The 15,649-nt window shown below is 35.6% G+C and overlaps 1 protein-coding gene across 2 annotated transcripts in view; it reads right to left on the bottom strand.

Moving 5' to 3' along the window:
* Positions 1-4,100: 4,100 nt before the first annotated feature.
* IQUB (IQ motif and ubiquitin domain containing) overlaps positions 4,101-15,649 on the bottom strand; it is a 45,873-nt gene continuing 34,324 nt past the window's right edge. For both annotated transcript variants that reach the window (XM_044246492.1, XM_044246491.1), the window contains 4 exons: positions 14,322-14,498; positions 9,515-9,763; positions 8,160-8,345; positions 4,101-4,432 (listed from right to left, as the gene is read on the bottom strand). In XM_044246492.1, coding sequence (XP_044102427.1) covers positions 4,250-4,432; positions 8,160-8,345; positions 9,515-9,763; positions 14,322-14,498 — 795 coding nt within the window. In that variant the 3' untranslated portion in view covers positions 4,101-4,249. The remainder of the gene's footprint in view (positions 4,433-8,159; positions 8,346-9,514; positions 9,764-14,321; positions 14,499-15,649) is intronic.

Below are 15,649 nucleotides of genomic sequence, written 5' to 3' on the forward strand. Positions count from 1 at the left end.
CTGGGCTTAGAAACTCTGACTCTTCTATAGTGAACAGTAAATACTATCCCTATCTTCCAAGACTGATTACTATATAAACAACCTTCAAAATAAACCAGAAAAGAACTACTATCTCTGCTCCAAAGATATGCAGAAGTGCAAGAAGCCTATGAGGAATGGTTTTTCAAGTGACTTTTTTAAAACTTACTTTTGTCTTTAACAGAGATTAATTTATATTGTGAATAATAATTTATCAATATAAAGTACCTCACCTTTCTCTCTTTTTCTTCTCAGTTTCATCCTTGAAATTAACATTACCAAAATGTTGGTGTCTACTTACATGTGACTATTACAATTTTACTAAATATCATACTTTTATCCTTTATATGTCATTTCATTTGGGGTATATATCTGGTACACAGCATTTAGTTCACTCTTTTGATACAATATTATAATAACTATCCTTTGCTGGAGAATTTTAACCTATCTGAATTTATGAATTATGAATTATGAATTTATGCACTGTGATATTTCTAACCCAGTTTTCTCTAATATGTACTTCCTGCTAACTTTAGAAAGCAAAAACCAAAACCCTTTATTTCACAGTAGTTCTCAAATTTGTTGTTTCCTTCTTCTCTCTAGAAATCCGTCCTCATTCTGCTACCAGTTGCCTTTAAATTTTTAAACTAAATATTTGAATATCTACTTTGTTACCTATCTGTTGACACTTCTCCAACTAAAAAGACTTGGAAAAATGTCATCCCTCTGAACTCTCTGGTAGTAGATATTTTATTGGAATAGGGTATTATTTTTATAGATTGATATTTTTTTTTGGCAGTATAGATTTTTACTTGAGGAATTACTTTTGTTCATTACATTGTTTCATAATCACACAAATGATCATTTAGTAAGGACCTTGGGGTTGTAGGGCTCTCTGTCATTTCTCATTTATGATCTCATGCACATACCTTACTGCCACAGTTTTAAGGTGGGCTGGAATACAGAATGGGAAGGCAGAGATTCATGATATGCTTCCTGCTTAACAATGTCTTTCTACTGCCTTCATAAACATGAAGTAAATAAAATTCTTGCGTCATTTTTTTTAACCCTCAAAATTCAAAATCCTTCAATAGAGATGTTCCTCCCTTCTGGCATTTAGTGTTGGAGAAGAAAAATCTATGATGCTATTTATTTTATTTTCTTGTGGCTAACTTTTCCCCTTCAACTTGAATGCTTCTAGAATTTGTCCAATATTCTTGAAATTCAGAAATACCATGAGATTGTGCTTATATGTGTGCCTACATTAATTTTCCCAGTACTTGGTAGATTCTTTATACAGCTAAAGTTATATGTCTTTTTAGCTTAGGAAAATTGGCTTTAAATCTCAATTTGTTAATTGTTCCTCCTTTTTTATTCCAGTCTAGGCTCATGTTATCTTTAGTGTAGATACAGCAAGATTATTAAACTTACTATTTTTGCTCATCTACTTCATTACTTTGTCCTTTTCCTCTAAATTCTAGGGAGGTATCTTGAGCTAATCAATCAAATCTCTATTTTAGATTCATCTTTAAAGTACCAAATCTGCTGTTCATTGCCATCTATGTGTTGTTTTTGGTAATTAAGCAATTGTTTATCCTGTGTAATAGCTATTTCTCCCAGTACCATTTTTTGCCCAAAGGACAAAAAGTGCTATCAAATATCATTAACATGAATCAAGAGATTTGATAAACGAATATTTGTTCTCATTCCTCAGAGGGTCCCTGTTTGATTTTTGCTATCTAGTGACTATTTTTCATCAGCTTGTTTTTAAAATTTACAGATATAAAATTCTGTCCTATTATATTATTTAGGCATCTATCTATAAAATACAGTCCTCATGAAGGAGAAAGAAGGAAACACCTGCTATAGTTTCATTTGTTAGTGGGCCAAGGGAAGTATCATTATCAGGTTATAAGCTAGAGGAATGCAAACACTATGAAGGCACGAGAACCAACTGCTAAATGAGCTGTTGCTTTCCAGTATGCTAGCGTTAGGATTTTAGTGGATAGCAACCTGACTTTCCCTCCCGCCCCCCCCACCCCGCACTGACAGCTCTCTAACCAGATATGCTCTCTAACCAGATACGTCCTGTAGCCTGTTCTGCTTTGGATTTTCAGATAGCTGTCTAAATTGAGAACTGTAGTTCCAGAAGGACTGAAAAGTGCTTAACAGAATGTTCAGGAAAGCCTGTCTGTTCTTAGCTGTTTTCCCCCTTAGTGGTTATTCTCCCAGTTCTATAGGTACTGCCCCTTTCCTACATTCAATTGCTCTAGCTGGTCTACCCCTCTCGGTTGCATTCCACAAATCTTCCATACTAACAGCAAATGCTATCTGGTCAGTTGCTCCATCCCTAGGGTAAACAGTGGAATTCCCAAAGATGCTTATTTGCCCCTATCTGAATATTTCTCCGCAATACTTGCCTCCCCAGCCTTTTTTTCTAAGATAGCATGTTCTTGTACACTGTCCAATGAAAATCTGGTCATTTACATTCCTGTGTAAACCCACTGTTCTCTGTGTTAAATTGTTAACTATTTATTAGTGATCAGAATGGTCTCCAGTCTAACCCTATCTGTAATTTACCATTGAGAAAGTTCCAGAATGTCTGAATTGTCCATGGAAACCTGAAAATAACTCATTATAGCACTTCCCTCTTTGATGTTTATTTCCTTAAGAACAATCACCATGTGCCATGCTTTTGCCAAAAAAAAAATAATAATTGTAGGTGTCCTAGAAAATATATTGCTGAAATATTGGCAAATATGTATGTAGAACAAATATTAATATTTAGATTGAATTCCTTGAGCACTAAACTGAAGAGAACAGCTCAGTAACTACTGATGGGAATCAGGAGAAAAATTCTCCCCTCACCCCTCTCTCTCAAATTACGCCATGTGCGCATGCACAGGCACACACATGTGCACGCACACACGTGTGTGTGTGTGTGTGTGTGTGAAATACCACTACCTGAGTTATAGAGCTTCACTCTAAATTCATACTAAGAAGGTATCTTCTATTTAGCCGTCCAGATCCACCATCCCCATTATCTACTCCACTCTTTTCCCTGAAACTGCATGAATTATGCCAACAGAAGTCTATTTCTCCTGCTTTCCTTCTGGGTTCTACTAATGGGGAAAGCAAGCAGGAGACTAGAGAAATGGAGAGGTATGAAATCGGAGTATTTATTTCTCCAGTTCATGAGACCACCTAGGGCTGACTATCCCATGGCACTTGGCTTCTGATCCTCTCAGCTACCTTCTTTACACTGAGCATTCTCAGACCTCTTCCTCTGCATGTTCATTTAAGACGAGGGGTCGAGTTAGCCTGTATCTCATACTGGCCCTGAGTTCCTGCACTATTCCTTTAGTTTCCCTAAATACTGCCCACACTTTATAATAACTCCCTTTGTAAATACAACCTCCTTGAATTTTCCTATTTTGAGTGCCAGTTTCTCATTAAGACACACACACACACACACACAAACGCACGCACTGTTCATCACTGTAGGTCTCTGACATGCATGTAGTCAAGGTTATTTCTTTTTCTTACTGAGGAATGAGGCTGTTACAGTTAACTTAACCAAGTGTATCTTTCTTCCAGAACGTCGTCATTGCCCCATTGGGAGTTTTCCGCCAATAGGGTAAAAGATACTTCTACTGTTTACCCTGCTTTTCAGCATGGAATGCATTTGTTTGTTTATTTAAAAATAATTCCAGTTGTTTTACTGGAATTTTAGGAAGCATGGAAGGTAAAAGTAGAAAATAAAAAGTGAAGATTCAAATCGTTGTATTAAAATATAGCGTCTTTTATCCCACCTGCAAAGATGTTTAAGAAAGAGAATTTGATGTTTCCTCCCATCTATGTACTGACTATTCCACAACTACATTTAACTTAAATTACTTGAGTCAAAAGTTAAACCTAGCTTTTGTTTGTTGGTTTTCTAGTGCACTGAAATTTCTAAAAATTTTAATTGTGAAAATATGAAAAATAAAATGTTCTCTTTACCATAAAATATTACTTTCAGGAACTAAACTGTATTTCAATTTTCACTAAACATCTAATAATAAAACATTTATATAAGGATGTTTTGTATTCATAAACTTATAATACTATGAGAAACAAAAAACAACTAAAATCAATAAAAAGATAAAATTCTATTTCCATATTGTACAGCCTCTGTATTCCTCTATTAGCAGCGGACAAAAATGCTGATCATCAAATACTCCTGGATCTTCTAGGGACTAGGCCTCTGGGACACTATAATCTTAGGAGTTGTTTCTGAGTGATATTTCTTTCTGATCTCATCTATCTCACCATCACCAAGTAAATATGAAGCCAGCACTGGAATTTGAGAAAAATAGTTCTTAGCCAGGATATGTTTGTGTTTGATCTTGTGAATAAACAAGGGTTCATATCCCTGAAAAGAAAAGAAAATCAAATTCTATTAAATGTCACAGATATATTTTGCCAAACACAAAAATAAAAACACTTTCATATCTTGGTACCCTTGCTCATCTGTCCTCTCAGCCAGAGAACATTGCTTCCTACTTTGTCTACCACCTTCCAGGGCTCAGCTGCTATGATGCTCTAACCCTGAAGCCTTTGCTGACTCTCCCTCTGACCTCTGATACCAAACTAATCCCTCCTTCTTCTTACTTGCAAGTACTTTTATGTATTTTAATTGTAATATTTAGTTCATTCTGCCTTCAATTTCACTATTTGCTTGAGAGTCCCTCCATTATAAGGAATACTCCTTGAAGGTTCAAACTGGTCTTTTTTATGTAATTGTCTCTCAACACCATCCAAAATCAATATATTTGAATGAACAATTTTGTCATCTTGGTTCTCTCTTTAACTCTACTTCAACACTGGTTAAATTACCAACTTTTGCCCAAGTTATTTTTTCTAAAACTGGTACTTATCTCCCAATCTCCGGGGTCCAAAACAAAGATTATGATGGTATTCTGACAGTATAAACTTCTCTTTGTACCCCTTTTTACCACCTTGAATTCCTACTTCATGAGTCCATTTTCTGTCTTCTAAGCAGAAAATAACCTTTCTGCCTTTATCAAGCCTCTGTACGTTTCCACTTTAATTCTTTATTAATGTTTATGCTTCTTGTCTCTCCACAGCTAGAGCAGTACTTTGAACTTTTTTTTACGTAGCATTGCCACCGTGTATGACCATCTGTTTTCTAATGAGAGCCGCAGACTGCTTGCTGCCAACCCAACATCCACTCTCTCTTTCCCTGGTATTTAGAGGCCTGATCTTGTATTGTGTGATGTGCTCAGCTTTCCTAGACTTTAATCCAGCTAGAGGTGGGCATGTGACAAGTTTCCGGCCATTATACATACACGTATGTATAAACATACATACATAAATACACACATACATATATATATCAGAAGCCATTGGACAAAGCATACAAGAAAGTTTTTTTAAGAGAATGCAGGAGATGATTTAACTATTTCATCCCTAAGAGTCCACAAGCATGAGAATGAAACTCAAGTGCTAAACAGAGCTGAAGAAAAGGTTAGAGGGCCTGGGTTTCTGAGAGCACTGTGGAGCCACCATCTGGACCCCAGACTGCCAACCTCTGGACTCCTTGCTTGATGGAAACTAACTTCACATTTGATTAAGTCATTATCAATTGCTTAGTCTGTTCTTTGCAACCAAATTTGGATATAGCTGAAACAATGAAGACTTGTTTCCATACACGTCCTTGTTTTACTCCAAGCACCTAACACAGTACGGGGCAGGCACATTCAAAAGAAAATTCTAACAATTAATAAATACCATCTGTTTCCTTTATTAATCTTACTCGACACTTCTTTTCAATCAAATCACAAATACAACTTGTACCTCCTCCTAAAATTTGTTTTCTAATAGTAAGACATCCCTCACTAAAGATCCCTCTATCGTGTCAAAACAAAGGTTAAAAAAAAGCCTGGAGAAAAGGAGCCAAAGCATACAATATCCTGGCAGAGATTATTATGTAGGAGTACCCTGGGCCTATTTTTAACTTTCCTCTCTACAGACACATAGGCCAGGGCAAAATACTCATCCCTTGCACTAATCTGTGTTCTACCACTTCTTAGTCCTTACTTCATTAAGAAAACTATCACATTTCTGATATGCAACACTAAATTACATGTGTACGGAACTTAAAAGGTTTTCAAAGCGCCTTCACAGAACAAAAATGTAATCATTAAAGGTAAGATAAGCATATTATGGTACATACAAGCAAAGGAACAATAAGCAACTTTTAAAGAGTAATATAATATGGAAAGATACCCAGTATATATTATCCCCTTTTCACATTATCCCCTTTTGACAGATGAGGGAACTAAGGCACCGAGACATGAGCAAATTTGCTTGACTTCTCCCAGCTCCTAAGTGATAGAGCTAGAATTCAACCAGGGCTGCTCTGATCCTCTGTATTGATTGCATGCGTTTAGCTAACCTTCACAAAAATTTATGATGCATAGAAGTAGGTCTTAATGTCCTATAGATTACGAGCGACAGAAATGGGGAAATAATGGGTCAGGTCTCCTGACTTTAAATCCACTATTGTTCCTACTTTGACCAATGTGCACACAAGAAACTGCTCTGCATCATTTACATTCAGAGAACAGAAGCCTTTTTCCAGACTTTTCCTATAACTTGTGTCATGATTTCAGGGAGCCAAGATTTTAAATTTTGAGCATTTTTTTACTTACTGAGAAAGCAAATATCTCTGGGCATTAAGGAAATCCTAGAAATGCTTTAACTTGTGGCAAGACATAAACTATTCTTTAATGAGGCTGAATATTAATACTTAACCAATTACATTAGCCTGAAACCATAAAAAGGTGTTGTTACAGTTTTGTTTTGTTTTGTTTTGTTTGTTTGGTTGAGAACCTTAGCTCTACTTACAGAAATTCAGTAAGATCGTCATCCTGAAATCAGAAATGCATGTGAATAGAACATTTAATTTGGTACTGCAGTAATTTGATTAAATACACAAAAGGAGTGTGTGTATTAATTGAAGCAGTAATATCAGCTTTGGGAATGAACTTCAATCCCACTACGGGTCCTAGATGAAATAATATTGTAGTGTTGGCTATGCTTTCTATGATTAAATATTTATGAAGCAGTTTAGTTTACTAAATATAATATTTAACACAGTTTCAGTTTCATGCTGTTTTTTCTTTCAATCCCTTTTTCTGAGCCTGGCTTCTCCTAGAAAATTATTCCAAAAAGTTAAAAATTTAACTAGTTTCTCCTCTTTATACCTTCTGCCTCTCCAGTAAAAACAGAAGCAGGGAATAGCACCATTCGAAATGACTATTAAATTTGAAATCATTTCTTTATTTTCTCTTAACTGATATTTTGCATGAAATTCATAGTATAGAAATTTAGAAGGTAGAGAATCAGTATCAGCTGTTGGGATTCTATGTTTGCTTGGTGTAAGTGAATCTCTGATGAACTCAATTCTGTTCATCAAAAGGATTTATGGATTGCATCTTGTAAGTAACTAAAATTAAATGGTATTGAATTTTTACAGTGCTTTCCTCACTCCAAGTTAGTTGGGAGAAAATAAAAAATGGAGTCTCAGAACCATACCCGTCACTATGATGCCCATTTAGAGCACAAGATTATGAGCAAAATTTGAGAATTTAGTGTGCTTTTTAGACAGACTCATGATGGTTAATCAAAGAAGGGCAGATTCTAGGTTATATAATATCTATCTGGTATTTCATTTATTCATGCAGCAAATACTTACTAAAACTCCTAATGTGTGACAGGCACTGGTGTAGTTTATTAGAGAGACAGACATGAATAAGCTAAATAAAATTCCCTGTACTCATGGAATTTCTTATGGAATGACACGCTTGAACTTGTTATTATTAGCAGAGAGGGGAACCAAGTTCAGATACTTGTAAGATGTTCAGATCTCTTATCCTGTCCTTTTCTCTGCCTTAGCATCCTTTTAATTTTAATCGCAGCCATAAATACCATCCACACATTTTGTTACTGTTACTCGTTCTCTGTTTCTTCATCCAATGGAAGTATGAGAATTATGCATGGAATGTAGTAAAAGGTTACACTCTAATATTTTCACTGATCAAATTAATTCCTCAAATAAATTTCCACTTTCTTACCTCTTCGATACTTGTTAGCTTGAGATGAGCAACACCTTCATCTTTGGTAAGAAGAATGCAGTTCCAGGGGGACCATTCCAAGGACTTGTCCCACCTGACCATGACCAGGTCATTGAGATCCTTCCAGGCACTGAGCACAGACTGCGATGCCCAGATGTTCTCCACCAGGTACTGAAGGTCTTGTAGCTGCATGTCAACACAAGTTTGAAAAATAATGTTTTCTTCTAAACATAACAATTCTCTAAGATTATTCTATTACTTGAGGAAATAATCATATTGAGCATATTTTTAAAGAGAAACTTTATTCATGAAGTTGTTAGTGCTTCTTATATCTTCTAATTTTTTTTAAAGAGTTTATTTATTTATTTGACAGACAGAGATCACAAGTAGGCAGAGAGGCAGGCGGGGTGGTGGGGGGAGCAGGCTCCCTGCTGAGCAGAGAGCCCGATGTGGGGCTTGATCCCAGGACCCTGAGATCATGACCTGAGCCGAAGACAGGCTTTAACCCACTGAGCCACCCAGGCGCCCCATATCTTCTAATTTTTCACCAAATCTCTGCTCACTCTGCCCAAGCTACATTATTAGTTTCACAGTCAGAGAGACTGAATCTTTAACCCAGAGAAAGGTGCATATATTTCCTCCAGTGTGCTAATTTTACCTTACGTAAAAGGTAAGGGCTTTTACGTAATCAGGGCTTCTCAAAATGTATTATTCAGGGCTTCTCAAAATGTATTATTAACCAATATCCTTATCCTAACCCTTATCCTCAGGGTTATTGTAGGCCATTTTTTTTCCACTTTACAAATGAAGAAATTGAGATTTGATAAGGATTAAGCAATTTCCTTAGTGTTATTAAAAGACTTTGTTGTCTTAATGAAAAAAGAAGAAAAATGGGAGGAAATGAAGTAACTGTTTAAAAACCTTTTTTTTGTTGGTGTTTTTTAATCTAAACCATAGTAGCTAAAATTCTTGAAAGGGTTTTTTATCCCAAGGTCTTCAGACTTAGAATTGCTAGAGGGGCAAGCTTCGCAAAGTATAAGCATAAAGAAAAGAACCATTATTTTAAAGATTTTTATTTATTTATTTGGCAGAGAGAGATCACAAGTAGGCAGAGAGGCAGGCAGAGAGAGAGAGAGAGAGGGAAGCAGGCTCCCTGCTGAGCAGAGAGCCCGATGTGGGACTCGATCCCAGGACCCTGACACCATGACCCGAGCCAAAGGCAGAGGCTTAACCCACTGAGCCACCCTGGTGCTCCAAACCATTATTTTAAAAGGTTTCTGTGGGAAAGCAGGAACCTTTTTTGTAAAATCAGTGAACAAATTTCATCCAGGACTGGCAACCCACACTGATCATACCTGGATCAGGAAAGCAATTTTGGAATCATCTTCATAATCAGCTTCTGAATAGTAGAGCCGCTGAAGTAAACATTTGTACTTCAAAAATGATTCTCGTTGTCGAGTCTCATTGTCAAGGTTAATACAGTGACGACACCGGTAAATACGGTGTAAGGTGGATGAGACGGCAAACTCGGTAGAAGGCAAATAGAGCTGGCAACCGTGGCAAAAATAGATCTTCTTATAAAACTTCAGTGGGTCTGGAGGGACCTAAGTAGTAAAAAAAAAAAAAAAAAAAAAAAGAAGAAGAAGAAGAAGAAGAAAGAAAGAAAGAGAGAGAGAGAGAAAAAAAAAAAGAAAGAAGGTTACAAAAGTCAGGCCAAACATTATTCAACCGAAGCACTGAGAGCTAACTTATCTTAGAATGAGATTAAAAAGTTGGTTAATTTTTAGTCTTATTTCCCTTAACTTCCCATTCTACACAAAATTTAAATTTCAAGCAGTATTCATTTATCCTGCCAAAATATTAAGAAATCTGTATTATTTTTTAAAAGAATTTAGATTTTTGGTGTCTTGCTATGTTAATCTTACAGGGTAGATTCACATATAAATAAAAGCCTGCTAAACTGAGTGTTTTTCTCATTTCATTTATCTTAACACTAAATTTGGATTGGTTTAATGATCCATATTCAAAACTTGAAACTCTATATCATATAGTGGTTCTATTTTTATTTTTTTTGAAGAACTTCCGTACTGTTTTCTGTAATGGCTATACCAATTTAAATTTCAGAGAACAGAATAATACAAGCGTTCCCCTTTCTCCCTATCTTTGCCAACAGTTGTTATTTCTTGTCTTTTTGATACTAGCCATTCTTATAGGTATAAGAGGATATCTCATTGTGGTTTGGATTTGCATTTCCCAAACATTAGTGGTGTGAAGCACTTTTTCATGTTCATGTTGGCCATTATGTCTTCTTCGGGAAAATGTCTATTGAGGTCTTTTGCTCATTAAGATTTTTTTATTTATTTGACAGAAAGAGAGATCACAAGTAGGCAGAGCAGCAGGGGGTGGGCGGGGGGAAGCAGGCTCCCCACCAAGCAGAGAGCCTACAAGGGGCTTGATCCCAGGACCCTAAGATCAAAACCTGAGCTGAAGGCAGAAGCTTAACCCACTAAGCCACCCCAAGTGCCCCTCTTTTGCCCATTTTAAGTTGGGTTAAAATTATTTTGCTGTTGAGTTGTTATAAGTGACTTTTTTTTTGGATTAACTCATCAGATACATGGTTTGCAAATATTTTTTCCCATCCTGTAGGTCATCTTTCATTTTGTTGACTGTTTCCTCTCTGTGCAAAAGGTTTTCAATTTGATAAATCACATCTATTTTTGCTTCTGTCACCTTTGCTTTTATTATCATGACCAAAAAATCACTACTAAGGTCAAGGTCAACAAGATTTTCCCTGTATTTCCTTTTAATAGTATTATAGTTTCAGGTCTTATATTTAAATCTTTAACCTATTTGGAGTTGATTTTTGTATGTGGTGTGAGATAAATGTTTTTTTTGTTTTTTTTGTTTTTTTTGCATGTGGCTATTCAGTTTTTTCAACATCATTTAATAAGGAAACTATCCTTTCTCGATGGTATGTTCTTAACTCCATTGTGGGTTTGTTTTGGGGCTTTCTATTTTGTGGCACTGATCTATGTATCTGTTTTTGTGCCAGTATCATACTGTTTGAACTATATAGCTTTGGAATATACTTTGAAATCAGGAAGCATGATGCCTCCAGCTTTGTTCTTCTTTCTAGAGATTGCTTTGGTATACGGCTCTTTTGTGGTTCCATACAATTTTATGGGTTTTTTTTTTTTCATTTCTGTGGGAAATGCCATTGGAATTTTGATAGGGATTAGGTGGAATGTACAGATCACTTTGGGTAGTATGAACAGTTTAACAACATTAATTCTTGGAAAAATATTTCTTTAGTACAAAATAAATGCCAACTGCATGATCCATCTTAAAAAGGGATAAATTCAACTTCATTGAAATAAAAAAAAATATGCTATGTTAAAGATACTATTAAGAGAATGCAAAGACAAGCTACAGACTGAGGAAAAATATTTACGAATCATGTATCTTACAAAAGACTTACGTATAAAATATACAAGGAATTCTCAAAACTCAGTAACGAGAAAATAGCTCAATTTTAAGAAGAGGGGTAGTGGGGAAAAGTATGTGCAGATACTTCACCAAAAAGTTACATAGGTGGTAAAAAAGATGCACAAAAAGACGCTTAATATTATATGCATTAGGAAATCACAGATTAAAATATAATGAGATACTACTATACATTTAGTAGAATTCCAAAATTAAAAGAGACTGGCAATCCCAGCTTCTGACAAGGATGCAGAACTATTGGAACTCTCCCATTAGAGATAGGGATGAAACATGGTTCAGCCAGTGTGGAAAGAAAGTTTGGCCATCTCTTATAAAGGTAAATATGCATTTACCAGATGACTCAAAAATCCCACTTCCTACGTATTTAATCCAAAACAATCAATTTACACAAAAGCTCACAATCAAGTGTTTGTAGTGATTTTACTCACAAAATCCCAGCACTAAAAACCAGTCTAATGTTCTATAACTGTGAATGACTAAAAAAGCTCTAGTATACCCAGACAACAAAAATATTACTCAACTCTAACAAAAATTAATGATACACTCAAAAACAGGGGTGAGTATCAAACGTAATATGCTAAAGGAAGGAAGCCTGTTCTCAAAAAGTTACATATAGTGGGGTTCCATTTATATGACACACTGGCTTGGGTATAACCATAGATATACAATGCACACCCGTGTCCATCAAGGGTCAGGTTGCCGGGGGAAGGGCCGACTACAAAGTGGCAGCATGAGGGAACGTGGGGGGAGGAGACAAGACTATTTCTTACCTTGATTGTGCTATTGATTACATGACTGCATTTGTCAAAACTGACCCCAAATAGTCAAATTTGTTACGTGAATGTGTAGAATATTAAAATCTATTACTGCGAATATATAAAAGTGGAGTTAAGTATATAGAGGACTAGAAGGTAGCGTGGGCTAGTAGAACATTAATTTGAATAAGAAATAATATAATGGGCAATATTTCTTTATTATTTCTTTATTTGAGACTTGTTATATATATATATATATATATATATATATATATGTATTTTTTTTAAGATTTTATTTTTAACTAATCTTTTCACCCAATGTGGAGCTCAAACTTACAACCCTGAGATCAAGAGTTGCATATTCTACAGACTGAGGCAGCCAGGCACACTGACTTTTTGTTATATTCTCTTGCGATACAATTAAGTTTTAAAAATCCATTAAAGGGGGGCACCTGGCTGGCTCAGTGGGTTGAAGCCTCTGCCTTCAGCTCAGGTCATGATCTGAGGGTCCTGGAATCGAGCCCCACATCGGGTTCTCTCCTCAGCGAGGAGCCTGCTTCCTCCTCTCTCCTCTCTGCCTGCCTCTCTGCCTACTTGTGATCTCTGTCTGTCAAATAAATAAATAAAATCTTCTTTAAAAAAATCCATTAAAGGGGTACCTGGGTGGCTCCATCACTAGAGCGTCCAATTCTTGGTTTCTGCTCAGGTCTGATCTCAGGGTTGTAAGATCGAGCCCCACATCAAGCTCTGGGCTCAGTGGGGACTGTGTTTAGGATTCTCTTTCTCCCTCTCTCTCTACTTCTCCCCATTTGCATGTGTTCTCTCTTTCTTTTGCTCTCTCTAAAAATAAATAAATCTTTAAGAAATAATAACAAATTAAAAAATCCATTTAAAATAAAATATAAAATTAATTTTATTTTTCTAAAAGTTTTAACTAGGGTGCCTGGGTGTCTCAGTTGGTTAAGCAACTGCCTTCAGCTCATGATCGAGTCCAGCAGGGAGTCTGCTTCTCCCTCTGACCCTCCCCCTTCTCATGTTCTCCTTCTCTCTCTCTCTCATTCTCTTTCTCTCTCTCTCTCTCTCAAATAAATGAATAAAATCTTTTAAAAAATAAAAGTTTTACCTAAATATTGAGATTTTACATCAAAAAAGAGCAAAATACTTGTTTAGCCGGCTTCTTAATAAATTATAACTCTAAATATAATCATTAGAATAAAACACTATTTAGAATTCTTTTGTAAACCACTCCCTTCCAAACTTAAAAGTGTTTTAAATAGTTTTGGACAGTAAGAAGGCAGTAAGATACTTTCCGTGGCTTGAGACAGCAAAATCCTCATAGAGGCCTAAGCATGTTGGGAGTTGGAAATGGTAGTTTAATTCAAATACATGTTACACTTGGAAGCTCTCTCAGGATATCTGTTCAGTCATAACTATGACTAAACAATAAGTCTTATAAAGAAACACAAACAAGGCACATGTAGAATCCCAGAAATGAAGAGTTTAACTCTCTCTGAGGCCTCATGAAGGAAGGGACCCATGAATTAAATGTCAGAAAATGAAGAAAAGTTAGCTGAGTGAGGTAGGAGACAGCATTCCAGGTGGAAATAGCAGTATGTTCAAAAGCATGATAGTGTGAGAGAACAGGATTGCTCAGTGTAATATTCAGTTTGGTTCAGAGAGTGGGGAAGAATTCGAACTTAAAAATACAGACACAGAAGAAATCAAAGAACTACATTTAATTTATTGACATAAAAAACAATCATTCAAAAGAGATTTCACCGACAAGATGGTCTTCCACATGGACCCCAAGTTAAAGCATTAAAACAAAATTTGAATGTACTTCAATTTACTATGGCATATCTCAAAATTCTGAGAAAGGAATAAAGGAAAAAAAATAGAGTACCTTAAGATGTCTTGCAACTTCTGGATTAAACAGAGGTGTTTTGATGTAATGAAAAAAGAGTGTTGCAATTCTTTTTCTGAGTCCCTCAAGACTACGATGTTTGACTCCTCTCATCATAAGGTCCACCTCTCTGTCAATCAATTCTAGAATTTCCTGAGTCAGTTTACATTCATGTTCCTATATAAAACACAAACATATTCAGTACAGAATTTTTAAAGTCACTAAGTTAGTTTTTGAAATTACCACCAAACTGAAAACTATATTCTAAAATAAAGAAATTCCAAAAGAAACTGGTACGAGTATAAATTGGTTCAGTTAACTTGGAAAAAAACTTGACATTACCTAGTAGAGCTTCAGATATATGTAATCTTCAATCTACCAATTCCACTCTTCAGGTGCTTTAGAGAAATGTGCATATAGAATCATTGTCCATAATAATTCAAAATTAGAAACAACCAAATATACACAAATAAATTGGTGACATAAATAAGTGATGGCTTATTCACAGAATACATATATTGATAGAATATCACATGTATGGAAATGAATACAGCTATATACAATACCAAACCAATCTTACAAATTAATGTTGTGAGCAAAAGCAGCAAGGCACAGTATCATTCCATTTAAATAAAATCCAAAAGTAAGCAACACTAAACTATATTATTTAAAGATATATGTAGATACACACACACACACACACACATATATATATACACACACATACATACATCATACATAGGTGGTAAAAAATATAAAGAGAATCAAAGAAAATACTGCTGTGAAAGTCAACATTCTAGGGGATGAGAAGGTGAACTGGGATTTCAAAGAGAAAGAGGGATACTCACAATGTTGGCAATGTCCTGTTCTGGGGTCTGAGACAGGTTACATGGTTGATGACTTCATATTTGTTAAATTGTATATATATGTATATTCTACATATTTTTCTGAAAATTTATATAATTTACAATAATTTTTTGATAAAGTCACAGAAATGAGTATGGTTGAAAAGGAAAGCCCCAAGTAGGAGTCAGGTGATTAAGGTAGGATCTATGAGTGGTAAAACAGAAGTATGTTGCTCCAAATGCTCAAGAGAGGATCAAAAGAAACACAGTTTGAATGAGGAGTCAGAACGTGAAGTCAGTGTAACTGTAAAATAAGGTTCTTTTGCACCTTTTAATACATTCTTGGTAAAGCTAACTCAAGAGTCTGTATCAGGGGTCCTTGACCATAAAGGCATATTACAATGACCTAGGGGAGATTTTTAAAGGTTTTAACATTGCCCTCCCACTTGAGGATCCAATTTAACTTCTCTGAAATGGGGCCTA

The sequence above is a fragment of the Neovison vison genome, chromosome 4 (assembly GCF_020171115.1).
Source record: "Neovison vison isolate M4711 chromosome 4, ASM_NN_V1, whole genome shotgun sequence".
Taxonomy (NCBI): domain Eukaryota; kingdom Metazoa; phylum Chordata; class Mammalia; order Carnivora; family Mustelidae; genus Neogale; species Neogale vison.